This window comes from Entelurus aequoreus, linkage group LG16 (genome assembly GCF_033978785.1).
Source record: "Entelurus aequoreus isolate RoL-2023_Sb linkage group LG16, RoL_Eaeq_v1.1, whole genome shotgun sequence".
Lineage (NCBI taxonomy): Eukaryota > Metazoa > Chordata > Actinopteri > Syngnathiformes > Syngnathidae > Entelurus > Entelurus aequoreus.
This window is the reverse complement of record NC_084746.1, coordinates 40,741,551-40,758,882: the sequence shown is the minus strand read 5'-3', so window position 1 is coordinate 40,758,882 and position 17,332 is coordinate 40,741,551. Positions and strand designations below refer to the sequence as shown.

At 47.4% G+C, this 17,332-nt stretch overlaps 1 protein-coding gene across 1 annotated transcript in view; it reads left to right on the top strand.

The window, feature by feature from the left end:
- Window positions 1-16,034, top strand: part of ptch2 (patched 2) — a 50,627-nt gene extending 34,593 nt beyond the window's left edge. Inside the window, exons 10-23 of the mRNA XM_062022859.1 lie at window positions 882-1,013; window positions 1,080-1,235; window positions 1,300-1,392; window positions 1,467-1,592; window positions 2,200-2,566; window positions 3,893-4,414; window positions 4,767-4,909; window positions 4,980-5,160; window positions 5,232-5,512; window positions 6,410-6,547; window positions 7,395-7,537; window positions 14,016-14,394; window positions 14,458-14,860; window positions 14,941-16,034. Coding sequence (XP_061878843.1) covers window positions 882-1,013; window positions 1,080-1,235; window positions 1,300-1,392; window positions 1,467-1,592; window positions 2,200-2,566; window positions 3,893-4,414; window positions 4,767-4,909; window positions 4,980-5,160; window positions 5,232-5,512; window positions 6,410-6,547; window positions 7,395-7,537; window positions 14,016-14,394; window positions 14,458-14,860; window positions 14,941-14,975 — 3,099 coding nt within the window. The 3' untranslated portion in view covers window positions 14,976-16,034. The remainder of the gene's footprint in view (window positions 1-881; window positions 1,014-1,079; window positions 1,236-1,299; window positions 1,393-1,466; window positions 1,593-2,199; window positions 2,567-3,892; window positions 4,415-4,766; window positions 4,910-4,979; window positions 5,161-5,231; window positions 5,513-6,409; window positions 6,548-7,394; window positions 7,538-14,015; window positions 14,395-14,457; window positions 14,861-14,940) is intronic.
- The last annotated feature ends 1,298 nt before the right edge of the window (window positions 16,035-17,332 follow it).

Below are 17,332 nucleotides of genomic sequence, written 5' to 3'. Positions count from 1 at the left end.
CATTTTTGCAGCAGAGTCTTCAAAACACTAGAGTGCTGTCATAGAGACTATCTTTGACTAGCTTTTTTGCAGAAGGTCTGTAAAAACAGCAGAGTGCTCCTATAACTCTGACAAAATGAATGAACCAAAATCTAATGTCTACTGTAGAGGACGCTGGTTTGTCTGAAATATACAAAATATGACTAATAGTCAAGGGAGAAGTCCACAATTGAGTTGAATACCTCTGCTCTAAATTGTCTAGATTGTGTGAGTATGAATGAATATTTGTATATGTGTGCCCTGTGATTGGCTGGGATAGGCTCAAGCTGTTTTTAACAAGGAAGAAAATGGGTAGATTTCAAGCATTCACACAATGATGTCATACTTCCCACCTTCTTACACTCCCTGGTGGAATTCCATTCACTTCCTGGTAAGCAAATGGCAGCCCAGTGCGTGTGTGGCAGTTTATGGGAACTAGCTGTTGTGGGATAGCTGACACCACTGAGAGGAGGCGGGTCCAATGACGTTTGGGAAGTGACGACAACCACACCCCTACCAACCACGAGGAAGCGTAAAACAACAACGTTGCAAACGAAGCGTGTTCACGGCGGCCTCCGAAGTCATGTGATCCCATTCCTTTCACCTTCGACCCCGCAACCTCTGGCATCTGTGCTCATTACTCCTCGCTTGTCATACGTGAAAACACACATCCGTCTTCCCTTCAAAGGGATTTTTCTTTCTGTTCAAATACGGTGGCGTTGAAAGAGACACGCATGCGCTGGCGGTACTTCCACGTTAAATAAACACCTTTGTCTTCACGTTGCAGAGGTGGACAATCCCTTCATGCTAACCAGGAGATCTGGAAGTACTTTGTGGTGATTTATGGGCTGTTTATCCCTCAGGTGGTCCACCAGAGTATCCCCTCAAACTCCAGCCAGTCCATCCACGCCTTCTCCACCACCACCCTCAACGACATCATGAAGTCCTTCTCTGATGTCAGCGTCCTGCGGGTAGCCGGAGGGTACCTGCTCATGGTGAGCGAAGCCACTGATTTGTTCAGCAATTATGACCGATTACTGAAGATTTGACTCCGTCTCCAGTTGGCCTACGCCTGCGTGACCATGCTGAGGTGGGACTGCGCCAAGTCCCAGGGGGCGGTGGGGCTGGCCGGCGTGCTGCTGGTGGCCCTGTCGGTGGCAGCGGGCCTGGGTCTGTGCTCCCTGCTGGGACTCTCCTTCAATGCTGCAACTACTCAGGTACAAGGTGATGTCACCTTCTAATGCCATCACTCTCGCTGAGCCTTGGTGCTTCTCATCCCAGGTGCTTCCCTTCCTGGCACTTGGAATCGGTGTGGATGACATGTTTCTTTTGGCTCACTCCTTCACAGAGGCTGGGAGTAACATTCCCTTTGAGGTACCTTCCTTTCCTCATCCCTCCTCTCCTTCCCTCCTCTGTCCTTTCCTCTAATTTGTGCTTTCACCGCCCAGGAGCGAACGGGCGACTGTTTGCGTCGCACGGGCACCAGCGTGGCTCTGACTTCCATCAACAACATGATGGCCTTCTTCATGGCCGCCCTTGTGCCCATCCCGGCCCTGCGAGCGTTCTCCTTGCAGGTACTTTTGCTCTCTCGCACGCACAAAGAAGCCCTCTGGCTCCTTTGAAAGTGAAAGGGATAACTTAAGAGAGGTGACATTTATTCAGGGCTTTGTTCCCTCCTTTTTATGGCTGCTGCTGCTGCAACAACAGCGCCAATGTTTTTTGTTTTTTTTCAAAAACGTGTGCATGTCTGTATGTGCGTGCAATGAGGAAGAATCAGCGCTGAGAGAGAGAGAGCGAGAGGATCCGTATATCACTTGGCCGTCAAGGCGGTTTGCTGTGATGTGTGACTAACTCTGGGTGGTCTGCTAACACACAAACACACACTGCTGCTAACACACACTGCTGCTAACACACAACGTCAGCTGGGGGGTTGCAGTGAGGCCTGCTGGAGGCTGATGGTTTCGCTCAGACCTATACGTATATATACTTTCTAATCCTGTCGGCTCTCTCCCTGTCTGGCCTGCTTTGCGTTCCTGGACCAAAGTATTACTTTCCTCTCAGGACTGTGGTCGGAGATGCTGGAAAAAAAAATACAACTCGCTCCAGAGTGTCTGTAATTTCACATGTTCCCAATCTCCTTTTGTTTATCTCCTTCCTCTCTGTGGTTAATTCTCCCTGCAGGCGGCCATCGTGGTGGTGTTTAACTTTGCCATGGTGCTGCTCATCTTCCCCGCCATCCTCAGTTTGGACCTCCACCGACGTGAGGACAAGCGTTTGGATGTCCTGTGCTGCCTGTACAGCCCTTGTGCCGACCGGGTCATCCACCTGTCCCCTCACCAGCTGTCGGACACTTCGGAGCCGCCCACGCACACACATCAGTACGCGACGGGTTCCACCATCACCACCAGCACGCAAATCACCACCACGGTGCAGGCCTTCACTCAGTGCGACGCGGCCGGGCAGCACATCGTCACCATCCTGCCGCCCACTTCTCAGATCTCCACCAGCCCCACGTCCATCGTCGTCTGCCCTGCTTCCCTATCGCAAGGTAAAGGACTGAAAACATCATGGGGACCCAAGTGCGGCACATTGTAAAAATGGTATTACAAAAAAAAGGGGAATGAAAGAGCCAACAGGTGAAATGTAACGAGAAAAAGTTGCAATTTTGGCTTTAATAAAACAAAGCTGCCATGCGGGCTGTTTAAAAAAAAAAAAAGTACTAATATTCAAATACAATCAATGTTGTTATGAACTATTGGCCAAAAAAAAGGCTTCAATTACTTCACATCAATATTTCACTTTGAAACATTTTTGGGGGAAAACAATGCATATTTTTGTGTTTGCCATAAAAAAATATGTTTTTTTGGACAAAAAAAACCCATAATCAGACAGATTGATCTGAAGTTGATCCAGACATTTTGGCGATGAAAGCACACACAAAAATACGTATGACCTTTTAATAACGGTTATATGAGTGGGGCCCTTTTAAGAATTATTTTGGATTTTTATTTAAACTGTCCTTGCGCAAAAATAATAATCAATCAAAATCAATGTTGTTATGAATTATTGACCTAATTAAGGCTCAAATTACTTCTCATCAAATATTCCACTTTGAAAAAATTTTGGAGGGAAAATACTGCATATTTATTGTGTTTGCCATAAAAAACTAAGTTTTCTTTGACAAAAAAAACAAACATAAAAAGACATTCAAAACTTATAATCGACAGATTGATCTGAAGTTGATCTCGAGATTTTGGCGTTGAAAGCAAAAAAAGAAAAATAATAACGCTTAAATAAGTGGGGCCCTTTTAAGAATTTTTTTGATTTTCTTAAACTGTCATTGCTCAAAAATAATAATGAATCAAAATCAATGTTGTGAGTTATTGGCCTAATTCAGGCTCCAATTTCTGTGTGTATTTTCCATAAAAAGGAGGGGTTTCTTTCCCAAAAATGTCATGAAAAAAACTAGATGTGAAATGGATTTATATCAATCAATCAATGTTTATTTATATATCCCTAAATCACAAAAGTCTCAAAGGGCTGCACAAGCCACGACATCCTCGGCACAGAGCCCACACAAGGGACGTCGATGTGAATGACTATGAGAAACCTTGGGGAGGATCGCATATGTGGGTAACCCCCCCTCTAAGTACAGTCCCTAGCGGATCCAACATAACATGACTCGTTTTGAACATTTTTAGGACTGAGACCCTTTGAGGGGAGCTCTAAAGGTAAAAAAATGGTATTGGTTTTGAAAATGAAAAATATCAAAATGGCCACCACCTGCTTCGATCTTTCATGTGTGGCCCTCAGTGGAAAAAGTTTGGACAACCCCTGGTGAAGACAACTGACATTTTGACGTGTTCTTCCACAGCAATCACACCTACACCCACCACTCCGGTTCAGGACCCCTACGGCTCCCAGCTCTTCACACCTACCTCCAGCTCCACGCGGGACCTCCTCGCCCAGGTGGAGGACTCCAAATTGCGAAAGAAGTGCGTTCCGCTCCCATTCCTCCACTGGAACTTGTCCCACTTTGCCAGGGACAAATACGCCCCGCTGCTGCTCAAGCCCAAGAGCAAAGCCATGGTGGTCCTTCTCTTCCTGGGCCTGCTGGGACTCAGCCTGTACGGGACCACCATGGTGCACGACGGCCTCTACTTGACTGACATTGTGCCGCGTGACACCAAGGAGTACGACTTCATCGACGCCCAGTTCAAGTATTTCTCCTTCTACAACATGTACCTGGTGACCATGGACGGATTCGATTACGCTCGCTCGCAGCGCCTTCTGATCCAGCTCCACAACGCCTTCAACTCTGTTCGCTACGTGGTCAGGGACGGCGACGGCAGACTGCCGCGCATGTGGCTGCACTACTTCCAGGACTGGCTTGGAGGTACTGTTATTGTTCTCATGTGAATACAGTGACCATGACGCACACCTTTGTTCAGGTGTGCCTGCAGTCAATGTTGGGGGCGGGGGGGTGAGTGAAAGTTCACCCCCGTCCACCTGGGCTCAGGGGTGGGGCAGCAGACAGATTGGGGCGGGGTCAGAGGTTATCTTTTGCATGTCTTGGGGCTAGGACATGTCAGAGGCCCAGTCGGGAGGAAGTAATAGCTAACAGCTCAATCAAAGCCAGCTGCGCAAAAGCAGACAGAAAAGGAAACTTGATATTTCAATTTTCCAAACACACACGAAGGCTCCTCTTGTCCTTCAGCAGAAATGACAACCACCGTCTCTTTTGGCAGGTCTTCAGGCTGCTTTTGACGCAGACTGGCTGGCGGGGAGGATCACCTCGGACAGCTACCGAAATGGCACAGAGGATGGCGCTCTGGCCTACAAGCTCCTGATCCAAACCGGTTCCAAGAAAGACCCCTTCAACTACAGCCAGGTACGACAGGAGGTCCCTCCAGCGCCAACATATCTCTGTGTTCTGACCCCGCCTCCATGTGTCGCTCTAGCTGACAAATCGTCGGCTGGTGGATGCGGAGGGTCTCATCCCCCCGGAGGTGTTCTACATTTACCTCACGGTCTGGGTCAGTAACGACCCTCTGGGCTACGCCGCCTCACAGGCCAACTTCTACCCCCACCCTCGAGAGTGGATCCACGACAAGTACGACACCACCGGGGAGAATCTGCGCAGTAAGTCTACCAGGAGCATCCTCGGTCTAGAACCACGCCTCACCTCCAACCTTTTTCTCAATGCCTGGCAGTTCCAGCTGCAGAGCCCCTGGAGTTCGCTCAGTTCCCCTTCTACCTGAATGGCCTGCGGCAAGCCGGTGACTTTGTGGAAGCCATCGAGAGCGTGCGGGCGATCTGTGACGAGTTCAGCCGCAAGGGTGTGCTCAACTACCCCAACGGGTACCCCTTCCTGTTCTGGGAGCAGTACATAGGCCTGAGACACTGGTTCCTGCTGTCCATCAGCGTGGTGTTGGCATGCACCTTCCTGGTCTGCGCCCTCCTCCTGCTCAACCCGTGGACGGCCGGCATCATCGTGAGTCGCCCACTTATGCAATATTGTCCGCCTCGCCCTACCCCAACAACATCATTAGCCCCCTTCCTCCCTCGTGTCTTCCTCTCGCTTTCTTCTCAGCACAGCTCAATAACCTCGTCCAACGGGGGGGGCCCCTTTTTCTCTGCGGAGGGCCAGCGCGCACACACATACGGGGACCTTTTGTCATTGTAATGTGGGCAAGGGGTAGCCTTAGAAAGACTTTGCCCTCCCAAAGCCTCTACCTCCAACTCCATCACCGCTTTTGTCAGAGGGAGAGCGAGGGGCTGGGGGACAGGACGGATCTGCCCAGTCGCGACCTTGGCCCGCTCGACCCATCCATCAGGGGTTGTGTGAGCCAGTCTGAGTGTGGAGTCGTTTCACACACAAGCTGGCGCCCCTCCCTCAAATGCAGCCATTTGGGGGTTGGCTGTAGTGAAGAGTTGCAGCTTCCATTGCTCCACACACACGTATGTGTGCATCCGCCCGTCTGGGGAAGCTTTTTAGTCAGCCTGACTGTGGCCAAGCTGTAAAAACGGCTTTTATCTTTTTGTAATTTAACCTGGGGCCCCCCGGCGGGATCAAAAGCAATGAAGTAAGCATTTTAATTTACACGTGGTAGTCACATTCACGCCAAACTGGCCTTCGCCGGCCGAGACATGAACATGAAGGACGCTATTGTCTCGCTCTCTGTCAATCATTACGAGCACCTCTGAAAAGCATGGTGGGATGGAGGAGTATTAGCCCTAGGGTGGGTAATTTGACGCCGCCCGGCTGAGAACCCGAAGGTCAAAGATTGCGTGGGGTGAAAAGGCAAAGGAGCTCAGCTCACTTCACCTTTCATCTTCACCTCCATTTTATCAGGCTTTTTCTCAGCCAGCACCCTTCCTGTGTGTTCAGGTGTTCATCCTGGCCATGATGACGGTGGAGCTGTTCGGCATCATGGGTTTGATCGGCATCAAGCTCAGCGCCATCCCCGTGGTCATCCTCATCGCCTCGGTGGGCATCGGAGTGGAGTTCACCGTTCACATCGCACTGGTGAGTCTGCCCCAAATAATCCATTCATTGATGATTCAATTGAGTGCGCTCCTTATTTGGTTCTAACTACCGTACTTTTCGGTATAGCAGCACCCACTACATTTGAGAAACAACAAGTATTTTCCATATATTATTATACAGTCACGATCAAAAGTTTACATAGACTTGTAAAGAACATAATGTCATGGCTTTCTTGAGTTTCCAATCATTTCTACAACTCTTTTTTTTTTTTGTGATTGGAGCACATACTTGTTTGTCACAAAAAACATACATGCAGTTTGGTTCTTTTATGAATTTATTATGGGTCTACTGAAAATGTGACCAAATCTGCTGGGTCAAAAGTATGCATACAGCAATGTTAATATTTGGTGACATGTCCCTTGGCAAGAAGAAAAACGTCACTTCTACTTTTGGTTGGAAGCACTAAATGGAAGGACACCGCAGCACCTGCAATGAGCGAACTCGTCCAAAAGATGGCAAACAATACCACACCTGTTCAGTGTCTGTTTTTTGGTTTTTTTAAACTATTTATATTTCCTTACGGCCGTCAGCAAAGAAGAAAAATCTGTTAATCAGCCGCATCCGTTTCATAAGCCGCAGAGTGCAAAGCGTATGAGAATAGTCGCGGCTTCGACTGGAATTTGTTGTAGTTGAGCCACGCATGCGTCACACCAGAACACTTGGATTTGTCTTATCCCAAAAACCAAGCCAGGCGTGCCCACCTCAGACCTGCTAGCGTACCGTCTTGCAGCACCAAAACTCATCCAAGCCCAGCCTCGCCACCACAAGCCCACGTTTTGTGTGATGGGCAACTCATTTCTCCTCTCCACCTTTCCTTCTGCGGCAGGGTTTCCTGACAGCCCTTGGCAGCAGAAACAGGCGCTCGGCCCTGGCTCTGGAGCACATGTTTGCCCCGGTGGTCGACGGCGCCATTTCAACACTGTTGGGCGTTCTCATGCTGGCGGGGTCTGAGTTTGACTTCATCATGAGGTGAGACCCGTGTGTGTGTGTGTGTGTGTGTGTGTGTGTGTGTGTGTGTGTGTGTGTGTGTGTGTGTGAGTGTGACACCATCCATATGTTACATTGGGTGGCCCCACTGGTGTGTGAGTGTGGGGCCAGCTTCACTGTGGGATGGTTGCAAGCCTGGTGGGGGGTCAGAGTTGCATGCAGGTTATACTCTATTTAAGCACACGCACACACAGCAACAAACATGCACCTGGTTCTGTCACTCTGGACAAACACACACACACACACACAACAAATGGGGCAAACATGAAGGGTGTGTAGCAGCTGCTGGTAAACATGGAAGTGTTCTCCCACTGGGTGGTGTCTCTCACACAAACATTCCTCTGATCCTTCTTATTTGCTGCTATTGTACAGAAAAAAAGAGGCTAAATTTGTCAGATGGTGCGTGGGCCACCAACAGACATGGATGTCTTGCGTTTGTGTGCGTGCGCTCCTTTTCTACCGCCGTTTCATGGTCAGAGTGGAAAAAAAAAAAAAAAAAAAGGCAAATAGCTCAATGTTTTTCAGCTGAATGCGGTCTCGGGCCCAGAACCCGAAACCACAGCCTTGAGCTCACAGACTGCAGCACATAAAAAGCACAGTTTGTGTGCTGAAGGGGGGGGGGGTGTAATAGGTGTGCAGTGCTGATTGGTTGATTGTTTTGTGAGAGAAGAATGGAGGTGAGGAAGTCTGGGGATCTCTGCTGGAGGTCCAGAGCGTAAATATGCTGCAGTAAACATCTCCTGGCCTTGTAACGCGCCCAATAAACAGCACGCCTAATTTGCCACACACACACACGCACATACACACACACACACGCACACTCACACACATGCGTAAACACCCCTGCCCTGGTTCTCACATACGACTCCCCAGACCCCGACGGCGAATGGAAAAGATTAAAGTTTACATAAACAACAGAATTCCGAAAGAGCGAGACGCCGTTGGAGGTCTGACTCCGCCCCTCGTGCTCTGAAGACTAAAGGGGGGGGGGGGGGGTGGGGGGTGGGGGTGGTAAATGGGCACAATGCCCAAATGTGATTTCAGCGCCTGCACGTCAGTTTGAGAATGTGTGTAGCTTCAAAGCCGTGTGGTTAGAAGTGAAGCAGACAGAGGATGAGGAAACATGTCATGAAGTCTTCTCTGCTCCAGCTGAGCAGTAACAATCTTTGTTCATATCCTTCTTGTCTTCATCCATTCTTTCTTCTCTACCTCTTTTAGCATCGCACTGTCTGCTTTCTCTTAGCCTTTAAGTGGAGTCCTCTCTCATTTTCTCACAAGTTCTTTCTTGTGGCGTGCCTCCATGGCCAGCACGCCACACAGTCATAGCACACGAGAGGGGGGTGCGTCAAAGTGCGTTATAGTTGTCCCTGTGCTTGTGTCGCTCCCACACACCTGTGGTGTTTACATGTTGTCCCTGTGCTTGTGTCGCTCCCACACACCTGTGGCGTTTACATGTTGTCCCTGTGCTTGTGTCGCTCCCACACACCTGTGGCGTTTACATGTTGTCCCTGTGCTTGTGTCGCTCCCACACACCTGTGGCGTTTACATGTTGCCCCTGTGCTTGTGTCGCTCCCACACACGTGTGGTGTTTACATGTTGTCCCTGTGCTTGTGTCGCTCCCACACACCTGTGGCGTTTACATGTTGTCCCTGTGCTTGTGTCGCTCCCACACACCTGTGGCGTTTACATGTTGTCCCTGTGCTTGTGTCGCTCCCACACACCTGTGGCGTTTACATGTTGTCCCTGTGCTTGTGTCGCTCCCACACACCTGTGGCGTTTACATGTTGTCCCTGTGCTTGTGTCGCTCCCACACACGTGTGGTGTTTACATGTTGTCCCTGTGCTTGTGTCGCTCCCACACACCTGTGGCGTTTACATGTTGTCCCTGTGCTTGTGTCGCTCCCACACACCTGTGGCGTTTACATGTTGTCCCTGTGCTTGTGTCGCTCCCACACACCTGTGGTGTTTACATGTTGTCCCTGTGCTTGTGTCGCTCCCACACACGTGTGGTGTTTACATGTTGTCCCTGTGCTTGTGTCGCTCCCACACACGTGTGGCGTTTACATGTTGTCCCTGTGCTTGTGTCGCTCCCACACACCTGTGGTGTTTACATGTTGTCCCTGTGCTTGTGTCGCTCCCACACACCTGTGGTGTTTACATGTTGTCCCTGTGCTTGTGTCGCTCCCACACACGTGTGGTGTTTACATGTTGTCCCTGTGCTTGTGTCGCTCCCACACACGTGTGGTGTTTACATGTTGTCCCTGTGCTTGTGTCGCTCCCACACACCTGTGGTGTTTACATGTTGTCCCTGTGCTTGTGTCGCTCCCACACACCTGTGGCGTTTACATGTTGTCCCTGTGCTTGTGTCGCTCCCACACACGTGTGGTGTTTACATGTTGTCCCTGTGCTTGTGTCGCTCCCACACACCTGTGGCGTTTACATGTTGTCCCTGTGCTTGTGTCGCTCCCACACACGTGTGGTGTTTACATGTTGTCCCTGTGCTTGTGTCGCTCCCACACACCTGTGGCGTTTACATGTTGTCCCTGTGCTTGTGTCGCTCCCACACACCTGTGGCGTTTACATGTTGTCCCTGTGCTTGTGTCGCTCCCACACACGTGTGGTGTTTACATGTTGTCCCTGTGCTTGTGTCGCTCCCACACACCTGTGGCGTTTACATGTTGTCCCTGTGCTTGTGTCGCTCCCACACACCTGTGGCGTTTACATGTTGTCCCTGTGCTTGTGTCGCTCCCACACACCTGTGGTGTTTACATGTTGTCCCTGTGCTTGTGTCGCTCCCACACACGTGTGGTGTTTACATGTTGTCCCTGTGCTTGTGTCGCTCCCACACACCTGTGGTGTTTACATGTTGTCCCTGTGCTTGTGTCGCTCCCACACACGTGTGGTGTTTACATGTTGTCCCTGTGCTTGTGTCGCTCCCACACACCTGTGGTGTTTACATGTTGTCCCTGTGCTTGTGTCGCTCCCACGCATATGTGGTGTTTACATGTTGTCCCTGTGCTTGTGTCGCTCCCACACACCTGTGGTGTTTACATGTTGTCCCTGTGCTTGTGTTGCTCCCACGCATATGTGGTGTTTACATGTTGTCCCTGTGCTTGTGTCGCTCCCACACACGTTGGGCCAATGAGAGATGCTACATTAGGTCCATTCAAGTGGCGCCACACCTTCCCCGAGTTTGGTGCAAAACTTGAGCAAGAAACATTTCTGCAGCAAATTCCTAGAATGCTCCTGAACTTGGAGCAGAGTAAACACGTCCTTGCATTTTAACATGGGCTCATAGTGAAGCGAAGTGAATTTATATTGATATAGCGCTTTTCTCTAGTGACTCAAAGCGCTTTACATAGTGAAAGCCAATATCTAAGTTACATTAAAGCAGTGTGGGTGGCACTGGGAGCAGGTGGGTAAAGTGTCTTGCCCAAGGACACAACGGCAGTGACTAGGATGGCGAAAGCGGGAATCGAACCTGGAACCCTCAAGTTGCTGGCACGGCCACTCCAGCAACCGAGCTATGACCGCCCCAAGACTTCAAGTGGTGTTCCTCAAGGTTCTATCTGAGGTCCTCTCTTTCTCATCATTTGGACTATTCAAGTGGTGGCCCACATGTTCGGTTCAAAAAAACAACTTTTGCAGCAGATTCTTAAAACACGAGAGAGGATTTCTGACTAGGACTTAAAAACAGCACTCCTGTAACTCTTCACAAAATAAATAGACCACAATTGAATGTCTACTGTAGAGGACGCTGGTTGTCTGGAAAATACTAAATAAGACGAACCTTTCTGTAAATGTGGCCCCCAAAACTCTCCGTTGTCCACAGGTGTGTGGCTTGACTATATGTGGCTTCTTGATTGGCTGAGAGAATAATAATGTTGACTTCTAGGATATGTAGTCCTATACAATCAGCACAAACACTAATTAATGATAATGTTGACTTCTAGGATACGTAGTCCTATACAATCAGCACAAACACTAATTAATGATAATGTTGACTTCTAGGATACGTAGTCCTATACAATCAGCACAAACACTAATTAATGAAAATGTTGACTTCTAGGATACTTAGTCCTATACAATCAGCACAAACACTAATTAATGATAATGTTGACTTCTAGGATACTTAGTCCTATACAATCAGTACATACACTAATTAATAATAATGTTGATTTCTAGGATACGTAGTCCTATACAATCAGTACATACACTAGTTAATAATAATGTTGACTTCTAGGATACGTAGTCCTATACAATCAGTACATACACTAATTAATAATAATGTTTACTTCTAGAATATGTTGTCCTATACAATCAGTACATACACTAGTTAATAATAATGTTGACTTCTAGGATACGTAGGTCTGTACAATCAGTACATACACTAATTACAAACCCCGTTTCCATATGAGTTGTAAAATTGTGTTAGATGTAAATATAAACGGAATACAATGATTTGCAAATCCTTTTCAACCCATATTCAATTGAATGTACTACAAAGACAGGATATTTGATGTTCAAACTCATAAACTTTTTTTTTTTTTGCAAATAATAATTAACTTTGAATTTCATGGCTGCAACACATGCCAAAGTAGTTGGGAAAGGGCATGTTCACCACTGTGTTACACGGCCTTTCCTTTTAACAACACTCAGTAAACGTTTGGGAACTGAGGAGACACATTTTTTAAGCTTCTTAGGTGGAATTCTTTCTCATTCTTGCTTGATGTACAGCTTAAGTTGTTAAACAGTCCGGGGGTTGTGGTATTTTAGGCTTCATAATGCGCCACACATTTTCAATGGGAGACAGGTCTGGACTACTGGCAGGCCAGTCTAGTACCCGCACTCTTTTACTATGAAGCCACGTTGATGTAACACGTGGCTTGGCATTGTCTTGCTGAAATAAGCAGGGGCGTCCATGGTAACGTTGCTTGGATGGCAACATATGTTGCTCCAAAACCTGTATGTACCTTCCAGCATTAATGGCGCCTTCACAGATGTGTAAGTTACCCATGTCTTGGGCACTAATACACCCCCATACCATCACAGATGCTGGCTTTTCAACTTTGCGCCTATAACAATCCGGATGGTTATCCGGATGGTGTGCTAGTTCTTAGACATCTCCCTCATGTTGGAAATAAACTGCAACTGGAGTGTGCTAGTTCTTAAACATATCCTTCGTGTTGGTAATAAACTGGAACTGGAACTGGAGTGTGCTAGTTCTTAATATCTCCTTCATGTTGGAAATAAACTGGAACTGGAACTGGAGTGTGCTAGTTCTTAGACATCTCCTTCATGTTGGAAATAAACTGGAACTGGAACTAGAGTGTGCTAGTTCTTAACATCTCCTTCATGTTGGAAATAAACTGGAACTGGAACTGGAGTGTGCTAGTCCTTAGACATCTCTTTCATGTTGGAAATAAACTAGAACTGGAACTGGAGTGTGCTAGTTCTTAACATCTCTTTCATGTTGGAAATAAACTGGAACTGGAACTGGAGTGTGCTAGCTCTTAGACATCTCCTTCATGTTGGAAATAAACTGGAACTGGAATTGGAGTGTGCTAGTTCTTAGACATCTCCTTCATGTTGGAAATAAACTGGAACTGGAGTGTGCTAGTCCTTGGACATCTCCTTCATGTTGGAAATAAACTAGAACTGGAACTGGAGTGTGCTAGTTCTTAACATCTTTTTCATGTTGGAAATAAACTGGAACTGGAACTAGAGTGTGCTAGTTCTTAGACATCTCCTTCATGTTGGAAATAAACTGGAACTGGAATTGGAGTGTGCTAGTTCTTATACATCTCCTTCATGTTGGAAATAAACTGGAACTGGAACTGGAGTGTGCTAGTTCTTAACATCTTTTTCATGTTGGAAATAAACTGGAACTGGAACTAGAGTGTGCTAGTTTTTAGACATCTCCTTCATGTTGGAAATAAACTGGAACTGGAATTGGAGTGTGCTAGTTCTTATACATCTCCTTCATGTTGGAAATAAACTGGAACTGGAACTGGAGTGTGCTAGTTCTTAACATCTTTTTCATGTTGGAAATAAACTGGAACTGGAACTAGAGTGTGCTAGTTCTTATACATCTCCTTCATGTTGGAAATAAACTGGAACTGGAGTGTGCTAGTTCTTAACATCTTTTTCATGTTGGAAATAAACTGGAACTGGAACTAGAGTGTGCTAGTTCTAAGACATCTCCTTCATGTTGGAAATAAACGGGAACTGGAATTGGAGTGTGCTAGTTCTTATACATCTCCTTCATGTTGGAAATAAACTGGAACTGGAACTGTAGTGTGCTAGTTCTTAACATCTCCTTCATGTTGGAAATAAACTGGAACTGGAACTGAAGTGTGCTAGTTTTTAACATCTCCTTCATGTTGGAAATAAACTGGAACAGGAACTGGAGTGTGCTAGTTCTTAGACATCTCCTTTATGTTGTCATCTTCTCCTCTCAGGTATTTCTTTGCCGTGCTGGCTATCCTCACGCTCCTCGGAATGCTCAACGGTCTGGTTCTGCTCCCGGTCCTCCTCTCCATGCTGGGCCCCCCGGCCGAGGTGGACCCGACGGACGACGGCGGCCGCCTCCCCGCACCTTCGCCCGAGCCACCGCTGCCACCGCCAATGGCTCACCACGGCTACTTGGCCGACCACCACCACGACCCCCGCCAACAGGCCTTCCCCGCCGAGACGTCGGACTCTGAGTACTACTCGGAGGTGACGAGCACTTCCGGGATGGGCGAGGAGGAGCACAAGTACTGCGACCGCAGCTCGTACGCCGTGCCGTCCCACATTCTGCTGGAAGCCAGCAAGAATCCCAACTTGCCGAAAATAAAGGTAAGCGTGACCACACTGACTTTGTTTTGGAGCTGAAAATCAATCCTTGGGTTTGTGTGGCAGGTGGTGAGGGACAAGGCAGCAGGAGCAAGGATAGAACCCTCGTCCCAGCAGGTGACATGTTGGGGCGGAGCCACGCAGCCAGCTCACTTACCTGGGCGGACTACTCAAAGCGGCCCCAGGTCGCAGAGCGACAGCAGGGGTCCGAACAGGACTAAAAAGCCCACTGGCTACAGCAACTCCTCCGGGGGGGCCGTCACCATGGTGACGGCCACGGCCTCCGTGACTGTCGCCGTGCATCCCACCTTGCCCGGAGCGGCGTACCAAGGCTACATGCACCAAGGTTTTGACACGGACACCGAGTCAGACTGCTTGGAGGCCACCAAGAGGACCTTTTCCTCGTATAAGAGAGACTCTTCGGAGCTCCAGGACGTGGAATCGCCGCAGGATCACCGGCACAAACAAGGTGAGGCAACCATTTTGGACCTCAAGTTTGAATCCCGCCCATAACCTAACCTAACAAAAACCTCCTCTTCTGCGTTCCAGGCGTGTCGAGGATCCAGACGGCCAAAGGGTGCTAGTCTTTGCTGCTGTGGAAAGTGTACATAAGATAGGATTTATTTGAAGGAGAAAATGATATATTTTAATACTAAAAAGAGGGAAGCTATTTAAAAAGAACTTTGGATTTTGACTTTTGTTGGCCCCTCTGTGGTGTGCAGAACGTCTTCTACGTCCTATGAAGATGTCACAATGTTACTTTTTGCTGCTACACAAAGTCATTTGCCTTAAAATAATGCAGTAGCCCCTCCCCCTCCCCCTTAAAGCCACACACACGTTTGAACTGCACAACATTGTACTGTGAGATCGAGACCATTTCTTAACAACGTGCCTTTTTTTTCCAATCCTCATCCTCATCCTGTCAGCGTCATCAGTGCAGTTTCATCTACTTGAAGGTGTCATTTTGTCGGAATCATAAGGGAGTCTTCTTGTGTTTGTATTTGTATGGAATATAAGCTATTATTTGACATTGTCTTTTTATCTTTGTGTCCACTTCACTTGCTCCACATTCTCCTGCTCACATCCTGACAGTTTAATATCCATTTCACTTTTTAATGGCAGCTTTGCTTTGTGCAAGGTGAAAAACGGAACAAATTCATGGTAAATAACCACCGTTGCCAGGAGGAGGTCGAGGGGGGGCTTGTGCATTGTTTGTTTTTAAGATTGAAAAAAATTGTAATGTCATGCCATATAAATTATTTATATTAAAATTTATTTTTATAGTTTGTACAGATGTTAGTATTTAGACTGAAGTTCTATTTTTAAAGAGTAAATATATATATTATATATAAATATATCTATTTGTTGCTGAGTTTGATTTGTGTTTGCATTAGGAAAAGGGGGCGGGTTCATTATTGTTATGTGTGTGTGTGTGTGTGTGTGTGTGCTGGTGCAGTGGGAGGAGCATGAAGGCGTGTAGGGTTGTGTCACTTTCACCTTCTTGGCCCGTCATGTCATTTTTTTCCCCCAAACATCAATGTCTAAAACACTGTGACTTCAGAAAACTATGCTCAAGAAACTCTTCCTGTTATGTGACCGCTAAGTTCTCTCACCTGCCATAGAAAACTAACAAAATAAATTCAATGAGGAAAAAAAAAACATTCTGGATGACGTTCTTTACTTTGGGTGTTTGGTCATTATAGTGCGTGTGTGTGTGTGTGTGTGTGTGTGTGTGTGTGTGTGTGTGTGTGTGTGTGTGTGTGTGTGTGTGTGTGTGTGTGTGTGTGTGTGTGTGTGTGTGTGTGTGTGTGTGTGTGTGTGTGTGTGTGTGTGTGTGTGTGTGTGTGTGTGTGTGTGTGTGTGAGCGTATGTTTGTGTGTGTGTGCATGTGTGTGTGTGAGCAACCTTGGAAAACAGGATCTCACACAAACATCCTATCCTTTGTACACACACCTAGACAATGTGTTGATGTATTGTGCAAACAATAATGACATTCACGCATATGCAGTCCTTCACTTCCCCCTGCACACACATGCACACACACACACACACTCACACGCACACACACACACTGACTGGGCCCACCTGTGTAGATGAAAGGTAGCGGCTGTAAATTCCTTTCCTTCTCTCACACACACACAACAGTTTGTCTGCATCTGATACCTTGGTCCTCTTAAGTGTGTGTGGCAGCACAACCAACCTGCGCACTAAATATTCCACACACAATGGAGCTTGAAAATTCAGACTGGAAAATGCCGATGTTCTGCAAACTCTAGTTGACAAACAACTGCTACACTCAAAGTGAATAGAAAATGTCCTAACATGTTTAAATTGGCAGGCTTTGTAAAAAATAAAAAAAAATAAAAAGAGGCTTTGCTACACATCTTAAAATACAGCCTGGAGCCATGTCAACTGACTCACCTACCAGTCAGTAAGCAGTACCAGTTTTAGGTATGGGTCACATGGGTCATTTTGCAGGGGGGGCGCTAAAAGGATGATGGGGAAATAGAAAAATAAATACAAATCAAAATAAATTTTAAAAAATTCAAAAATTATCCATCTTCTTCCGCTTCTCTGAAAAAAAGTGGGGTAGCGGGGGCAGCAGCCTAAGCAGACTTCCCTCTCCCCAGATCTTGTTTGTGCGTGGCCCATTAAAGCCACACTGGCTGTAAGTTTTCAATGTTTAGTTGTTCTGAAAGGATCCAAGCGGTGAGATGAACACGAGTCTGGCAGTCATTTCCTGATATCATGTAGTTTGTGAAGTTAAAGTTAAAGTACCAATGATTGTCACACACACACTAGGTGTGGTGCAATTTGTCCTCTGCATTTGACCAATACCTTTGTTCACCCCCTGGGAGGTGAGGGGAGCAGTGGGCAGCAGCGGTGCCGCGCCCGGGAATCATTTTAGGTGATTTCACCCCCAATTCCAACCCATGATGCT